A 16,159-nucleotide genomic window follows, 5' to 3' on the forward strand; every position below is an offset into this window, starting at 1 on the left:
GTCACAGGCCAAGCACTGTTCTAAGTGCTTTGCATATTATTACCTCATTTAATTCTGTGAAATTTTTTTCAGATTTATTTAAATCTCATAGTGTTTACTTTTCAGATTTCTTTGAACCCCTTAGTGTGTACTTTTTTACTGGCACTTCACCTTGATATAAAATACTGGCTTAGTAAATATTTGTTATTTTGATAAAGTCCTTAAGGTCGGAAACGGTCATGAACTTTGTCGTCACTTGGTTTGTCCAGGACTACTTAGTATCTCGCCTTGTGAGAAAAAAGTGCTTGGTATATTTGTGACTGGAATCAATAAATAATAGATCATATTCAGTCTGAGTTCTTCTGTTCTTCAGTTGGCTGCAAGCTAATAAATAAATTTCCAATGCAGGTTATATGAGCTTCAGCCTCTCCTACAGTATCACCTTTACTTATTTATTTTTAAATTGCCGACACAGATGCACCTGTAATAAATACTTGTTTTTTGTGATCAAACACAGTCCCATTTACAAGGCAACTTAGAAGTTAAAATTGAAATATAAACAGCTTAACACGAGAAATGAAGCAGAATTATATATGTCTTTTTCGCAACGGCAGTTTTGAAATTGTTCTTATACAGGGTAACAACAAAGGCATCACTTCATTCTTTTACAGTTCTAAGTTTAGTGTGTGCATTTTATTGAAATGGTTATTTTCTAAACATCCGCATCATTCCATCTGTATCTTCTTCCTACACTTTTTCTTCCACCATCTATTTTATCCTTTTTTGTTTCATATTAAAGAATCAAATTTGTTTGACTTGCAAGGTTAATGGAATATGGTTTGAAACCAGTAGTGGCTCAAACTTTATCTTAAACCCAGAGCCTGTCATATCTGAACCCAAAAGCCTGACTGAAAGAGAAGCACACTATCACTAAGACTTCAGCACCTTATCTCTCAGAATCTTCAATTCTTGGACTTTCTCAGATTTCAGGTAATAATTTGTTTTGTGACATTTTTTGTAGATATCCAGTATGAATGGACTTCCAAAATAATATGGATATTCAACTGGTATTTTAGTCTTCTAATAACTAACCTGTTTAAATAATCAAAACCTTTTCACGCAAAGGGGACTGATTCCTGCTTGCAGAGGCATAGACAGGAAACGTTAGGTTCAAAGGTAATAAATAATGATAAGAGCAAATTCCTAGTGATGGTAGAGCTGCAGCTGCCACAGCATACTCACTTGGCTTAAGTACTCTAGGAATGAGAATTCTCAGAATTACAGAGCAGATGTGTTATGTTGCCTGGACACCACACTACCAGAAGAATAAGGAAGTGGAGTAAGGAGTTTATGTCTTACAATGAGGCAGTGTTAGTATAAGAAGCATTCCAAATGTGCTAGCCCTCTTAAACTAATGGCAGGCATTTTTTACATTACTTCCTCAATGTCTCTTATGTCCCAACTTTTTTTTGGGGGGGGGGTGGGGGGCCGGGGGCCATGCCGCGTGGCTTGCGGGATCTTAGTTTCATGACCAGAGATTGAACCCATGCCCTCAGCAGGGAAAGCATGATGTCCTAACCACTGGACTAACAGGGAATTACCCCCAATTTTTTTTAGAGGAAGACAAAACTCAAGATGAAACTTTCACTCAAGGATAAAACCCTATTTCTTAAAGGATTTTGGAAGGAAATGCATTTGTACTATGTGAGAATTAGATGTAAAAATGAAAATCAGAAATAGGACAAAATCCCAGATCAACTTTTTCCCTTTAAGCGCCTGATTCCCATTTTAGGAACAGGGCTTTTATCACCACATTCAGCACTACTTTTTCTTTCCTATAGCCTGCTGCCTTTTTTTTTAAAGACTTTATTTTATTTTTATTTGTCTATTTATTTGTTTATTTTTACTTTTGCAGGGCCTTAGTTCCCTGACCAGGGCTTGAACCCTCACCCTCGGCAGTGAAAGCGCAGAGTCCTAACCACTGGCCTGCCAGGGAATTCCATGTCCTTTTAATAATAAAAAATATTTTGCTCTACCACTGGTGATCTGTTGACACTTGCTTCAGAGTCTTTGAAGGGCTATTTCAGGTTTAGCATTCTTGCCATAGGATGAATTTGACTAGCAGAGTCATGAAAACTATTAAAAAGGCAAGTTGTATTGGAGGCTGCTTTCTTTTAATTTCTCAGACACCTGTCTTCTCCCATGTGTCAGCTCTTCTGGGAGCTATCCTGGTAAATCATTTCTGCTAATTCTTTCCAAGATGCCAACAGTATTTAACAGGCACTAACCTAGATCCCTCCTGCCACCCACTAGTTATCCTCACCATCTCTTCCCTAAATGTTAATATCCTATCCTTCCAGCCCAGAGCTAGGCTTCCTGAGAGGCTAAACTGGGAAAATACTGAATTTCTCTCTGTCTCCACCTCTCAGGAGGGAATGGTATGATGTCCATGCAGTGCCATCAGGAAAGGCTGTCAGTCCCTGAACTTTTTGATAATTTAAGGCCTAGAATCAACAAAAGTCCCAGGTTCACATCTTTCTCCGAAAATGAAAGCAATGGAGGAAGCTCCAAGTTTGGTGCAATGCTGAACTTCTGATGACACTCCTTGACATATTAAGAGAAAGCTGACCTAATCTCCCTTTTTAGTCTAGTCAGTCTTGAAATCCTGATTTCATATGTTCACTGAAAGAAGAGACTGTGGTTGGATGATCTTCCAGCATTCTGAAAAGATCTCTTTCTCTAGAAGACTTCTTTCTAAGGAGATTGTTAAACGACACCTAATGATTGTTTTCTTGCTCCAGAGATATCCAGCAGGGAAGTCCTTAGAGACATCCAATTTGAGGGAAAATCCACAATTATTCCAGCATTATATTTCTGATATTTGTCAGTGGCCCTCAACATCAAGATGGAAAGCTTTTCACAGTCCCTTGTTACACATTTTGGACTCCCTTTTTTTTTAGTTCAATATAAGTAGGAAGATTAGTAGTGAACAGAGTGGGAAAATCTCAGTCATTCTCCATCTCCCACTATTTCTCAACTCCTCTTGAAATTAATATCCAAACTTTCTGGTAAATAAAGTCAGGTCAGGATGGAAGAGACTTGTTTCCTTTTTTGGAGTTTTTCATGGTGCAGATAGGTGTGATATAAGGCTGTGGGTTCTGCTTGACTCTGAATAATCATAGCAATCCAGTAGGTTTGCAGAAATGCATAGAAAATTTATGAACAACACCTCATTTCTTAACAGTGGTGAGTCAAAGTGTTGACACAAAACAGCCCAAGTGAGGAATTCTAAGTGTGTTCACTTCCCCTCTCCCCAGCCTTTCTCACCACAGGTCCTGGTCCCCAAATGCACAGATTTGGCCCCCGCTCTGGTCTAAAGGCACAGTGAGATGCCTTTTTGGAGACCATCAGCTTACATCCTTTTCCTTGTTTGCTGTCATATGAGGAAAGTGCTCATTTGAATCTCTCCCATGCAATGGTCACTGCTACTTAAATGACCTCTCGTTTGGTCCGAGGCGGTTGTGTGGCTGGTGACTGGGCGTCAATGACGAGAAGAGTCCTGACTCCTGGGAAAGGATGGGAGTCAAGTCCGCTCGAACTCAGACAGTTTGGAAGGCTCTGCTCTGGCTGGGGATCGTGCCAGGAGTGCTCTCTGCTTTGGTCAGGGTAGCGTGGTGGACTTTCTTTGGTTCAGACCCTCTTGCCTCCGGCCCCACAGGACCGTAGGTGTGGGTAGCCAGCCCTGGCCGGGGCGCCGCTTCCGAGGACGGTGTCCGCTGGCTGCGGGAGCCGCTGTTAGCCGTGGAGCGCGTGGAGGAGGAGCCCGACCGTGAGCTCCGAGAGCCCGAGGAGGAGGAGCTGGGTTTCACAAGGCGGGCTTTCGGGGCTTCGGCATCTTCTCTGAAGAGGAAAAAGAGCAAAGATAGATTTTAGGGCCACAGGACTGCGAAAGCTTCCGCTGTGCTGCTGCTTTCTGAGGTTGCCCGATCAGCTCCTCAAGGCGGAAACCTCGAGCTACCACGTAGGGAAACAGGGACTCCCCCTGCGTCCTGCGCCCTTCCGGCGGGCTTGGGCGGGTGTGCGGCCCCTTGGCCGGGAGGTCCACCCTGTTACTCTGGGGGAATGGGCACTCCCTACTGGATGTCTAGACAGCAGTCCCCTTGACTGGGAGTTTGTCTGCAGAAGCCCTTTCATGGCCCGTAGGCTAGGCCCATTCTCTATTGCATGGCCTTTACAAGTGGAAGGCAATGAGAAGGAACGCAGAGTTTAGCTATTACGTCCCTGTTGCATCCCTGTTGCGGATAGTTTCACAAGAAAGCCAAGGTAAACCAGTCCTCCTGCCCCTAGGCTGGAGTTCCTTACCCACCAGAATAATCCTTTTAACAGATTTAAGGTTAAGAGGAAATGGGACATTTTTGTTGTCACTAGGGAGCTGGGGAGCTGGCGGTAGAAAGGCAGCCTAGGTGAGGAAGGGGATTTTGCGGGAGGTTTACCGGATTTCATTCGGTCTCTCTTCCTCCTCGTATCTCTCTTTGTCTTTCCGTCGGATTAGCAGCCACACCAGGAGGAAAATCAGCAGGGCTCCAGCCACCATACCTGTCACCGCTCCTGCAATCATGCCGATGCTTTGTACATCTGTTTTCTCAGAAACAAAAGCAAAAGTAAAACCAAGCATAAGCTAAGCAACACATAGACTTAAAAAACATAAGCTCTGGACAAGATGAGTATTTCCAGATCTTTGTATCTATCTTCCTGAGTTCCCCATATACCCTTTCTTGGTGTATGACTGTCCCTCTTGATATTGAAGGGGAGCAGAATACGACACCCCAAAATATGCCTCGTTGACATTAGGATTATTTTTAGCTGATTATTTTTGAGAAACAGCAGACACAAGAGAAGCTCTGAAAACAGAGTAGAAGTTACCCTTTGTAAGGGTATATCTATAAAGGAAACCTCCATTTGGGTTTGGTCCCCTCCTGGATATAATAAATTTCTTCAGGGGGCTGGAAAATTCACACATACTATAAATACAGAGTTAGCTACAACTGTTGAACAGTCCTTGGTAACTACTGAATTTATTTCAGTGATAGCCATGTTCTTCTGTAGATAAAGATGTTGACCTTACTCTTACCTGTGATTAAAAACATTTTACGCTGAACCACTGCAGAGACAAAACCAAACCAACCCTTTGCGTACTTACACTGAACAGTCACTCGCACCACACAGCTCTCCTTCCCGGCCTCATTGCCCGCTGTGCACTGGTAGAGCCCAGAGGAGGACATGGTGAGATTCTGCAGCAGGACGCGTCCAGGGTGGTTGTAGTCTACACAAGCAGAAAGATGACTGTAATCCCCTAGTGACAAGGTCTATATTTATCGTTTATTATCTCACTGACCTAAGATTCTATCAATATAATACGGTTTGGTAAGGATGAGGTGAGAGAATCGATCCCTTTTTGGAATGTGGGAAGAAAGGTGAACATTCCTTTAAACTGCAGTGCATCCTCAAAAGTTACAAAAGATTCTGAACATTTAAGGGATACTAAACACAATAATTAGATATAATGAATTTATAGAGTACATTTATTCCTAATCTCCTTACCACTTTTATTTTTGCCATTTGAGGAAAGAAAAGACAGATTTTTCTGTCCCCGTTTAGGGATGAAAAACGGAAGTTCAAAGAGGTCCAGCAGTGTGTTCAAAGTCACCTTGTGAGTTGCTGACAAAACCAGATTTAGAATTCATGGAGAGAGTACTGTCCTGCTATCTCAATAGACCGGTAGAAAGATGACTTACCAATCCTAGATTTGGGAGGCAAACGTTCATCCTCTCCCTCCTTCTCCCGGATTCGCTGCCAGTAATACACAATGGGCTTTGTGCCAGAGGATGACTCACACTGTAAAGTCAGGTCACTTCCTTCTGTCAGCTCTCCTTCCAATTCACACTTGGGTTTTGATGGTCTCACTGGCAAAAAAAAAAAAAAAAAAAGATCCCCAAACACCCGATTCAGTGGAAGAACTACATCCTGTTGACTTGTTTTTCCACCCACATGGTCAACTTTTGAGTGTGGATTCAATAGTACTTTGTTACCTCGCCATGCTTTACACCACTCTCCAAAATACACCCACTTCCATCCCCTGCACACATATACACCCAACTCCAGCTGTTTCCAGTGGTGCTGTTGTAACTTTTAGAGGCTGCCTCAGAAACTCTCTCATCACTTCTCAAAGAAGAGAAACTTTTATAATTGGAAATTTTAGGAAAGTTGAGTGTGATTTTACTAATACTGAAACAGGGACAGAAGTTCATTAACTTGTAAGCAATTAAGAACTTAGTAGTTCTTGCTATCACAAAACAGAGAAATGGACTTGAAGCAGATCTGAGAGATTTGTTAAGTATGAGGATACTATTTAAACATTAGAGGATATTTAAATTTTGTAATGGGCTACCGTGGAAAACTGTGATTATTTTTTCTTCTTTCATTACGACTAAAATACAAAACATACACACTTCTTCCCAGGGAACTGGACTAGGTGACGTCTGTATAATACGAAGGATTGAACAAGAAATTTTGTACCAGTGTGACACATTTGCCTATCCGTCACCAAGACCTTATTAATAAGATGTAGGCATTTACGAGGGCACTCTGTCTTACCTAAGACTTTTAAGATGACGTGGCTCCACACATAGCGCCCTGAATTCTTCACCTTGCAGGTGTACCGGCCCTCATCGCTGGGCTTCAGAGGCTCAATCTGCAGGGAAGCATCTCCTGCCAGGAAATTGGAAGCAAAGGCCACTCGGCCCTTCTGTTCCTCAGTCAAGTTATTGTAAACATGACGACTGGAGTAAGTGATCACCTGTGGGACAGACGGAGGCAGACTCAAGTTGTGTGGCTCTCAGCCTTGCCCTCTAGCTGAGGTCAAGGTGAAGAAAGGATGGGAATTCCTGGTTGTCCAGTGGTTGGGGCTCTGTGCTTCCACTGCAGGCGGCGCGGGTTCATTGGGGAACTAAGATCCTGCATGCAGCCACGTGGTGCGGCCAAAAAAAAAAAAGACGAGGAAAGGAAAGGAAATGGAACAAAGCAGTCAAGCCTGGGGGTGATTCTAAGAGTCCAAGAGATCTCTGTTCTAAACAAACCTAAATACACTATGTTTGTCTAGGCCTTCCTTTTTCTAAGAATACGAACACCTCATATTTGTGTAGCATTTTAACTATAAAGTAGTAATTGTTGCATTAAATGCTCAGAACTTTTCTATTTTACAGGTAAGGAATTTTATTTTTATTTAAAAATTTTTTATATGTGTATTTTTTTATTGAAGTATAGTTGATTTAGAATATCATGTTAGTTTCAGGTGCACAGCACAGCAATTCAGTGATATATATATATATGTGTGTGTGTGTGTGTGTGTGTGTGTGTGTGTGTATACACACATATACACATATATACATATATGTGTGTATATATACACATACACACATAAACACACATACGCATATATACACACATATATACATAATACATACATGCATGCATATACACATATATACATATACGCATATACACACACATAGATATATACATATATACACACATATACACATGTACACACATACATGCATGCACACATACATACACATACATATATGAATATACACGTACACATATATACATACATACACATATATACACACATATACATACATATATATATACATATATATATAAAATCTTTTTCAGATTCTCTTGCCTTATAGGTTATTACAAAATAGAGTATAGTTCCCTGTGTTATAAGGAATTTTAAATTTGAGTTACAGACTCAAGTTCTCACAGCTGAGTCCAGGAAAGAAGTAAATGCACAGAACGGTCCCCAGAGTTGACTCTGAGGGGAATTGAGAGAATGGAGGCTAGGAGGGGAGAAGACTTACCTTTCCCCTGCACACCTTCCTCACTTTTGCATTTCCTGCCACTTGCACATGATCTGGTCAGAGTACATACACTCCTTGTGTTAAGTGCTTTTACATCTAGTTTACTTCTCACAGTTTTTCCAAGTAGGCGTTATCTATCCCCATTTCACAGGCACATAGCAGAACCAGGATTTGAACACGGCAGTCTAAAGCCATCCAGTTCATCGTTTTGCTTACCACAGTTACCTCTCCTTGTCCCACCTGCACTCATTTCGCTGCTCAGAAACTGCTGTTCCAGAAAGTTTGGAAATGAAGGAGAAAATGTGAAATGAAAAAATGTGTTTTGTTTTTACAAAAGTTTCGAGCCCAGCTGAAGTTAAGGAGTAGAAGTTTATGGTTAAAATCTAGGTTTGATACTGAGGGATTCATCGTTGGCTTTCCTTCTTTGTCTGGCTTCGCTGTGAAGTAGTAACTTAGGTGGGAAAACATTGTGTCCTTTCCTTCCATAAAATACACGTGAGCTTCATGTCTTTGTTTTCCCTGGTAGGGGGACCAAACTTCAGATTTCCCCAACAGGAAAAAACAATCATGATTTTTACTGGATTTTCATCTGCCTGCAACACCACCTCTAGTTCTTGAACCTTTTCCTGGTTCTCTTAGTCCATCACCTCCTGGTAATCATGAAAACCATGCTGATCTTGTCTACCAAGACCTCAAGCCATATAACTTCAGTTCTGTCCTCCCCGCCACTTAGCAATCATATTCCTAAAATTACTTGATTTAAACATCAGCAAACATTTATGGAATGAGTGCTCCCCATCAGGTCAGGAGGAGGCTATACAGATGAAGTAAAACCCCCTTCTTATCATCAAGTAATTTATAATCTAGCAGGATTAACAAGGAGAGAAATGTAAACATAGAAAAAGGAATGACTAACTTGAAAGAGTATCAAGAGACAATGTCCCAGAAGAGTTGGTGGCATTTGAGTTAGGCTTTGAAAGATGAGTAGACTAAATAAGAGATTAGAGAGGCAGGGAGAAGCCTGCTGGAGGGGGCATGCCAGATACACAGAACAGCACTAAAAAAAGGCCGCAAGCATATGGGAATCCCCCAAGCACATTTCTGGCTGCAGCTGTTCCAAATTGTTTCACTCTACTTTAAGCCCTTAACCCTACTGTCAATCACGTGATGCTCTGCAGCACAGGAAATGCTTTCCTGAAAAGATACGAAGCCATCCAATAAAATGGCCATAAATGCTGTCACCATTGTATCAAAACTTTTCAGTATCATCCATTTTGCCCTTACCACCTCTCTGAAAAAAAGTGCTTTCTCCTTTTTCTGCATGTTCTTTTTCTTCAGCAAATGTTTATTGAACGCATCTGCCGGGTGCTTTGCTGGGCACTGGAAAACAAGCAGGAAGAAGACACAGTTCCTACCCTGGGGCCTCACAGTTTTGTGGGGGAAAAAATTGGGGGAGCAGCAAGTAAGAAAATTAAGGTAAACACTGTAATCGATAATACACTTAAAACGTTTTCAGTATTCAATTTTGTCCCCTCACTTCAACCAACACCACAGTTGTGATAATTCTGACATCTTTGTCACTATCGCCAACATATTTTTGAGCTCCAGTTTTATATTTCCAGCTACCTTGCCCCTACAGATGTCTGTCTTCTCCAGTCTACCTTACATAATAATGTAAGTTAATGCCAAGTTAATATTAATGTAAAACTCATGCTAGCTCTTTCCCAGATCAAAAGCCTTTCATGGCTCCGCACCACCTCTGAATGATGACCAGATTCAGACCAGGGCCATCAAAATGATCTCTGCATTACCTTCCCAACCTCGTTTCCTATTTAGTCCCCCTCACATTCTTGAGTGTAGTCACGGTACATTTCCCTTGCTTTCATGTGAGGTGCGCTTTCTTTATGCTCACATGCCTTTGCCCACTGCACTTTTCCACTTAGAAACTCCCCTTTCTCCATCTCTCCACATAAAGAATCCCTGTTCATTCTTTTAAACCCCAAATCAATGTTAATTCCTTATGAAACCTTCCCTGATAGGACACTCAGACTAAGAATGCTGTCATCCATAGCATGTCTTGGCACCATTTTTTTTTGCGGTACGCAGGCCTCTCACTGTTGTGGCCTCTCCCGTTGCGGAGCACAGGCTCTGGACGCGCAGGCCCAGCGGCCATGGCTCAGGGGCCCAGCCGCTCTGCGGTATGTGGGATCCTCCCGGACCGGGGCACGAACCCGCGTCCCCTGCATCGGCAGGCGGACTCTCAACCGCTGCGCCACCAGGGAAGCCCCCTTGGCAGCACTTTTATGTGAGGAGAAAGTGTGAAAGACAAGACATTGGGCAGACAGGTTGCTGGATCCTCTTTCTATAATTCTGGGCATTGTCTGGGAGATCCTTCAGGCCACTGTGATTTTATGTATGTCTGTTGCCCTCGACTGTCTTTGGCTAGGCAATTTTGCAACCCGGCAATCGTTTATTTAATAAACACTAATTGAAAACATACTCTACACTTGGCACTGTTCTAGAGATGATAACAATACAGGGAAATGAATTTTATAAGTGTTGTCAGGGACCAGGACATGCCACCCCCAAACATGCCACTTTGCATATGCATAAGGATAAGTTTCAGCGGAAGTCACTTGAGCTCCTGAAATCCCTTCTCTGCCCAAAAGCAGAGCCTCGCCAAAGAATTTGTGTCCATAAATCCCCTTTCCCAGGGCAACTCTAACCTTCCCTTCTGGGAGATCAGAAGTGGGCCTCACACCCAGACATTGTCACAAACTACCACATCTCCCATCTATCCTTCTAAGGGCCCATTTATCTTTCCAAAAGGTCATTTGCTTTACCATAGGTGCCCTTTCCACCCCTCCCTTCCCACACTAAATTAGGTATCCTCTAACCACCTCTTTGAGTTACTCATTGCTGGGTACTCCCAGGTGTTACTTACACAATGCATGGGTTAATAAAATGTTTGCTTTTTTTCTTATTAACCTGTCTTTTGTCAATCTAACTGACAGTGCCCCAGCCTGAACACCTAGGAGGGTAGAGGAAAAAATATATTTTTTTCCTCCCTTACAGTTTTAAAGAACAACTTTTTTTTAAAAAAAAAGGTGAAATCGCGACTCTCATATACGTAGAAAATAAACACGTATCAAAGATTTTACTTAACTCGTTAATTAATGATGGAACCAGAAAGCTGTTACCACAGGTTCACAGGAGAATTGGACTAAAGAGTTTATATTCTCCTTTGGACAAAAATTCATTTGCATCTCTATGAACAGGAACCATTTCCATCCTATGGATAGGAAGCTTGGCATCACCATCAGCATTCCCCAAGTTAACTTCCATTTCTGCAGAAGTTAATACGTGAGGAAAATTAGACCCTAATCCATCTCCAGAAAACTTGGACACTAAGCATAAAGCTGATGTTCAGGCGGCACCTCCCTACGGTGTACTGCAGGGAAGGGCCAAGTCTTCAGGCTCGGGTATGGAGAAAGCCACTTTGGTATGACAATGAGGGGAATTAGATCCCTTGAAGGCTGTTTCCCCTGCGTTCCCGCTCCCCTACAGCTGCCTCCCTTAGGGTGTGGTCTCCAGGTTCAACTCGCTGAGTCTTTACATTAGAGAACCTGAAAGGTTACTGGGAACAGCACTATGGGGGTGTCTCCTTCTTACTGGGATGAGGGTGGAGGGGGAATTGGGGCAGCTTCGCTAGGACAGCACCATCAGGCTGCTCCCTAAGACTAAGGTGAACTCTTCAAAGACATCTTAAAGCAAGTTGGGGGAGTCCCCTAACCACGTGGTCCAGTGGTTAGGACTCTGTGCTTCACTGCAGGGGGCACGGGTTTGATCCCTGGACAGGGAACTAAGATCCCACATGCCATGTGGCACGGCCAAAAAAATAAAACAAATTGGCAAGCATGGCCAGTTAGAGAATATTTAGGAGAGCGAAGAGAGGGTAGGAGGGAGAGTCATCCATAGGTAAGGCTGGACATGTGACCAAAGGCTGGACTTGAATCTTAAGCTGAAGAGATCCAAGATGACAGTCATTCATTCAACACATTTTGAGCCTCCACTGTGCCAGCACCTTTTTAGGCACTGGGGAAATATCAGGGAACTCAACATGTAAAAATATGAGAAGCATATATTCTAGTGATGGAAAACAGACATAGAAGAACATTACATGGGAGACCCGACAGCGTGAAATACTATGAAAATACAGAGCGGGGGAGGGGGGTTGTGGGCCAGGAAGACAGACTGCAATTTAAATAAGGTCATCAAGGTAGACCTCACTGGAAGGTGAAATTAGAGCACACAGTTGAAGGAGACACAGACTTAGCCTTGGAGTTATCTCGGGGCAGAGAGGCCTAGGCAGAGGAAAGAGCCAGTGCAAAGGCCCTCAGGTGGGAGGGCGCCTGGCATGTTTGAGGAACAGCAGGGAGGCCAGGTAGCTGGAGGACAGTAGATGGAGTCAGGCACTGGGGCCTCATCATGTAGGGCCTCATGGGCCACTGTAAAGATGGCTTTTACTCTGAGGGAAATGGGGGGCCACTAGAGGGCTCTGAGCAGAGGAGTATCAAGACCGATTAATGTTTTGAGAATAGGCTGTAGGAGGCCAAGGGTGGATACAGGAAAACCAGTCAGGAGGCTATTGTAGTGAAGATCCAGGCAAGAGATATGCTGCCTGGAAGGGAAGCAATGGAAGTGATAAGTCATCAGATTCTGAATGGACTTTGAGATAGAACCTACTAGATTTCCCAATAGACTGACTGAGCAACTTATTGAAATGTTTGTGGCATGAGAGTGTGAACTAAAATTCGTATTTATGGCAAGACAAGAACGATTTAAACATAAAGATTCTTCTTTGCCCTTTACCCCCACCCCCCACCCCGCTCCGCATCGTGTGTCTGCATTTTGCATTGACCACACCCCCCATCAGCAGGAATGCCTGCTCAGCTGTAAAAAGCAATTCTCCTAGCCTCAGCAAGACCGCTCCTTAGAGATAATATTCCTTCTTGATCTTATAAAGGGTCACATGACCCACCACGATGGTGCTTAAATCTGAATTATGTAACCTGTCGATCATATGTCATTTAATGTACAGCCCTCTGGCTCAAAAAACGTATATAGGGCTTCCCTGGTGGCATAGTGGTTAAGAATCCGCCTGCCAATGCAGGGGACGCGGGTTCGAGCCCTGGTCCGGGAGGATCCCACATGCTGCGGAGCAACTAAGCCTGTGCGCCACAACTACTGAGCCTGTGCTCTAGAGCCCGCGAGCCACAACTACTGAGCCCGTGTGCCACAACTACTGAAGCCCGCGTGTCTAGAGGCCGTGCTCCGCAACAAGAGAAGCCAGCGCAATGAGAAGCCCGTGCACCACAAGGAAGAGTAGCCTCCGCTCGCCGCAACTAGAGGAAGCCCGTGTGCAGCAACGAAGACCCAACGCAGACAAAAAATAAATAAAAATAAAATAAATAAATACATAAAAAACATTATAAAATGTGTCTTGACTTCTAAGGGGCAGAACAGTTCTCAGAGCTTTCTGAGATGCTCTTCCTGGGTTACAATCCTCAAACTGGGCTCAAATAAAATTTTCCAATTCTTTCTTAGATTGACTGATTAATTTTTCATCGACAAGAGAAAGAGGAGTCCAGGACTACTCCCAGGTTTTTGGCATGAGTCCATGCAGGGAGAGAACTGCCCTCGACCAAGAGAGGGAAGACTGCACAGAGCAGGTTTGGGGTCAGAGCATGAGGAGTGGGGAGGGGTCAGGAGTTTAGTTTTGGACTTACTCCATTTGAGGTACCTGCTGGACACCCAAAGGAGGTGTGGAGTAAGCAGCTGCATACTTGTGAGTCTTCTGTGCCGGGGTGAGGCCTGGACTGGAAATAGGCATGTAGGAATTACAAGCATGTGGTTGGTGTTTAAAGCCAGGAGGCTGGGTAGGATCGCTGAAAGCATGAATAAGAGACCAGGAACACAGAAGGGAGAATGAGGCTATTCATATAGTGGATATGGAAACACAAGAACGAGAACTCCAGTAAAATACCAACAACCTCAGAGTAAAACGAATGACTGTCATCTTGGATTGCTTAATATACAAGTCCCGCCTCATCTCTGGATGACAGCTTGTCTTCCTCCCACCCTCTCTTCCTAGAGGCTCTCTGAGTCACTGGTGAAGTCTCAGTGAGACCACAGACCAGGAGGAGGCCTTGGAGGCATGGGGGCGGGGAAACAGCCAACTGGAGAGCTAATTCTCCTCATTGTCATACCAGTAGAGGCTCTCTCCCTACTCCAGCCTGAAAACTGCCACCTGCACAACTTACCCTCTAGGGAGGTGCCTCCTGAACACCGTCTTCAAGCTGAGGAACATTCCAGAAAGTACAGGAAATGCATGGGGAGGGGCAGAGGGCTTTAACTCTAGGAATCTTGGGTTCAGATCCGAGCCCTGAAATCTATCGGGCAAGTCCTTCATGTTTGCAAGTCCGAAAGGTTTAGAGTCCAAGTTTTCTGGAGATGAAGTAAGGTCTCATGTTCCTCACATATTAAAAGAAAACTACTGTAACAATCCTTACCCTACCGACTTCACAGGCTTATAGGAAGAATTAAATTTAAGATGGGAGTTCCCTGGTGGCCGAGTGGTTAGGATTCTGGGCTTTCACTGCCATGGCCCAGGTTCAATCCCTAGTCGGGGAACTGAGATCCCGCAAGCCATGTGGTGTGGACAAAAAAAAAAAAAAAAAAAAGTTTAAGAGACGACGTTTGAGAATGGGCACAATTCCTTCCCTCGATAACCATTTAGCAACTCCTCTGCCAGCACAGTGCTTGGCTCTGGGATCAAGCCTGTGAATTAGATGTAGACATGAACATCCACCAACACAATACAATACACCCACTCAGGGTTCTTTGTTTTTATTTAACAAACACGTATGTGGTATTTATTTTGTGCTGGGCACTGTTCTAAACACTTAACAAATATTAACTCCTTGCATTCAAGAAAAAAAAAAAAGGCAGCATCATACAGTGAAAAGTTTAAGACAAGATGAAGGAGATTAAGGAAGTAGGCTCTCCCGTACACTGCTTAGATTTAAGGCCTTTCTTTTGTTTAATAAATATCTGTAGAGTGCCTTCCATGGGGTGGGTACATATATCTTTAACCCGAAACTGGGGCCCTGCAGTTGAATCCTGCTAGAATGGGGTAGTTCTTTCGGGCCCTCCTGTAGTTGCTAATTAATAACTGCATTTCCCACTGAGGCTGGGCATCCCAGGGAGGAGTTCTTAGGACCCGGGAGAGGTTTCTCTCCTATTCTTATCCCTTAAAAGGCAACCAGCCTCATGTGCCAGGAGGTGGCCAGCAACATTTCTGAATAATTTCTTCATCCCACCTCACTACTTTTTGTTTTTCTCCCAATCAGATAAAACCTATGAACTCTGACCCAGAAAAATGTACATGACATCTTATTTTGCAGATAATTCCTTAGGGTTCCTGGTGTTCAACTTAAAGCCCTGTGCCTTAGACCCAGGCCAGGAGGAGCTAGGACCAATCCTCCCGATATTGTACTTGTTCGTTTTAAATGTTTGCAGGGTTTTCTTGCCCCACCTCCTGTTGCGCTCCATGGGAAGAATAGGTTTCTTACAGGGTAGAGGAGCTGCCATAGAAATGCCAAACCAGTGGGACAGTGGGGAGAGGATGAAACACATTAGCAACAGGAAAAAAGTGGAAGCTTTAGCGCTCACCTCCTCTCTAAGAGGGAGTAGCGGGGGCTGATGTTTGGAGATAGAACAAGTACGCGTGGAACACTTACTAGGCACGCGATGTTATTTTCTCTCTTTTTGACTTTTTCATATTTGTGTACATTTATGTAGGTGCACATCACCTATGTGCTTCCTAAGAAGAACAAAGAGACTCTAAACCTAGAAATCAGTACGGAGCTGGGTGATTTTTAGGGACTTTTGGGTTTTGTGGGCTGTGGGAGGTTGGTGACCCCTTTGTGGTCTAGGGAATTTCTTCCTTGTTCATTTTAGTGTCTGGACTAATATCAGGAGATACGTTTGTCTCAAAAGGTACTTTTGACTTCGGAGAGCCTTAGGAGGTGTGGTCCAGAGTTGAATCTGACTGCTTTGGACTGTCAGAAGTTCACTACCGTAGGAGCTTTGTAACGTTCTGAACAGGCGCACACTAAGAAATACATTTTTCTTCCTGACCCAGCACACACAGAGCGTACACACATATAACTGAAACATAAGTTTCATGAAAC

At 43.6% G+C, this 16,159-nt stretch overlaps 1 protein-coding gene across 3 annotated transcripts in view; it reads right to left on the bottom strand.

The window, feature by feature from the left end:
- Nucleotides 1-417: 417 nt before the first annotated feature.
- The window catches only part of CLMP (CXADR like cell adhesion molecule), a 124,699-nt gene continuing 108,957 nt past the window's right edge, over nucleotides 418-16,159 (bottom strand). For 2 of the 3 annotated variants that reach the window (XM_079930191.1, XM_079930192.1), the window contains 5 exons: nucleotides 6,634-6,835; nucleotides 5,775-5,942; nucleotides 5,180-5,302; nucleotides 4,473-4,614; nucleotides 418-3,879 (listed from right to left, as the gene is read on the bottom strand). In XM_079930191.1, coding sequence (XP_079786317.1) covers nucleotides 3,579-3,879; nucleotides 4,473-4,614; nucleotides 5,180-5,302; nucleotides 5,775-5,942; nucleotides 6,634-6,835 — 936 coding nt within the window. In that variant the 3' untranslated portion in view covers nucleotides 418-3,578. The remainder of the gene's footprint in view (nucleotides 3,880-4,472; nucleotides 4,615-5,179; nucleotides 5,303-5,774; nucleotides 5,943-6,633; nucleotides 6,836-16,159) is intronic. The other variant, XM_079930193.1, reaches the window with a different exon arrangement.

This window comes from Stenella coeruleoalba (genome assembly GCF_951394435.1).
Source record: "Stenella coeruleoalba genome assembly, chromosome: 8".
In the NCBI taxonomy this organism is placed as follows: domain Eukaryota; kingdom Metazoa; phylum Chordata; class Mammalia; order Artiodactyla; family Delphinidae; genus Stenella; species Stenella coeruleoalba.